This window comes from Belonocnema kinseyi, chromosome 2 (genome assembly GCF_010883055.1).
Source record: "Belonocnema kinseyi isolate 2016_QV_RU_SX_M_011 chromosome 2, B_treatae_v1, whole genome shotgun sequence".
Lineage (NCBI taxonomy): Eukaryota > Metazoa > Arthropoda > Insecta > Hymenoptera > Cynipidae > Belonocnema > Belonocnema kinseyi.
This window is the reverse complement of record NC_046658.1, coordinates 181,999,024-182,000,690: the sequence shown is the minus strand read 5'-3', so window position 1 is coordinate 182,000,690 and position 1,667 is coordinate 181,999,024. Positions and strand designations below refer to the sequence as shown.

General features: G+C 30.5%; 1 protein-coding gene across 4 annotated transcripts in view; it reads left to right on the top strand.

Annotated features, from left to right (window-relative positions):
• Window positions 1–978, top strand: part of LOC117167928 (protein l(2)37Cc) — an 18,522-nt gene extending 17,544 nt beyond the window's left edge. For all 4 annotated transcript variants that reach the window (XM_033353172.1, XM_033353175.1, XM_033353173.1 and 1 more), the window contains exon 4: window positions 268–978. In XM_033353172.1, the coding sequence (XP_033209063.1) occupies window positions 268–576 (309 nt within the window). In that variant the 3' untranslated portion in view covers window positions 577–978. The remainder of the gene's footprint in view (window positions 1–267) is intronic.
• The last annotated feature ends 689 nt before the right edge of the window (window positions 979–1,667 follow it).

The following is a 1,667-nucleotide window of genomic DNA, read 5'->3' as shown; positions in this document are numbered from 1 at the left end:
CATGTGTACTGAAACGTCAGGAAGTTTTGAAAGGAGTTTTTTCTATTAAATAAATATCTGAGTTTCGAAGAACATGTTTTTTTGACTCATATTTATTTTTTTTCGATTTACGATTGGACCGTAAGACATAGAGAATTTGAAATCTACGATTTGAAATCAATAAATATCAACGGTCGAAGAAAGGATTGATTTGTTTCATCAAATCATTTTACAACTAAATGAATATTGTCCAAATTGTTTTGTTTTTTTTCTGTTTTTTTTTTCTAGACACACTTGACGTTTGGAAGGGAGTTCACCCAGGCCGTAGAATTGAAGCAAGTGGCTCAGCAGGAAGCTGAGAAGGCGAGATTTTTGGTGGAAAAAGCGGAACAGCAGAAAAAGGCGGCGATTATCAGTGCCGAGGGCGACGCACAAGCTGCGAGTCTATTAGCAAAATCGCTTGGCGATGCCGGCGACGGTCTCGTTGAACTCCGGAGGATCGAAGCCGCCGAAGATATCGCCTATCAACTTTCTCGTTCACGCCAGGTCACATATTTGCCATCTGGTCAGAGTGTTTTGCTTAGCTTACCACAATAAAGAGACGAATAAAAGAGGTAAATTTTAGGTATTCTCGAAAAAATAGAGAGAGGGAGAGAGCATTTTTACCACATTTTCTTTCGATTGTGTTTTTTTTTTCTTCTTCTTCAAACAGATTTTGTAGATAAAATATATGAAATAGTGTCAAAGTGATTGAAAGTAATGCTGCTTATCGGGAGGAATTTGAAGGAGAGGAAGGATAATCGCGAATTTCAGGTGTGGAGTATAAAATATTCTTGTAATGAGTTAGCGTTTTATGGTATGCAAGTCATATGGTTCATGTGAAAAGAGCAGAATTTAATATTGTAGTTTTTTCAGTATAATTTACAAGTTATAAGGCCTTTTTTTTTAATGATCGCCTGGCGATTTTTGCTTTATAAAGATATTCAATGTTATCAATTGTGAAAGTTGTTTTCTGTTTTTAGTTTTTAGATTTTGCCCAGGGGTTTGGCGACAATTGCGAAATATTTAGCATTTCGTATGAGTTTGAAGGATTTCAAATAATTGAAAGAGATTTTAAACATTTCGGAAATATTCAGGGTGTTTATTTCTTTTAATTATGACATCATTCAGTTTACAATCTGTAATTGAAAAATTTTCTGCTACAAGAATTTTTCCATTTTAGATTTTACTTTTGAATTTATCGTTCGAATCGCTTGAAGTTGCTACTGTTTGATAAAATTTTATTTTATTTTATTTTATCAAATGTATAAATATAAATTCGAAATTTCGAAGAAGAATAATTCTTTATTATTTAAAAGTAGCTTTATTTTGCTGTATTTCAAAATTTCGTTGAAAATTCTTTTATTTTTTTTTATTTTTAATTAATTATTTTAATGAAAATTTAACTGATCTATTTATTTTTCTTGTAAATTTATCGTTTTGAGTTGAAAATTCCAATTTCTGTATCAAAATTCATGTTTTTGGGTAGAAATTCATTTCCTAATAGTATAAAATGAATCTTTTCGTTTGAACAATTTTCTTTTTGGATGAAAATTCACCTTTTCTGTTAAAAATTGACTTTCTTAACTGAAAATTTATCTTTTTGGTTTAATATTCAATTAATTCAGTTGAAGATTCATCATTTTATT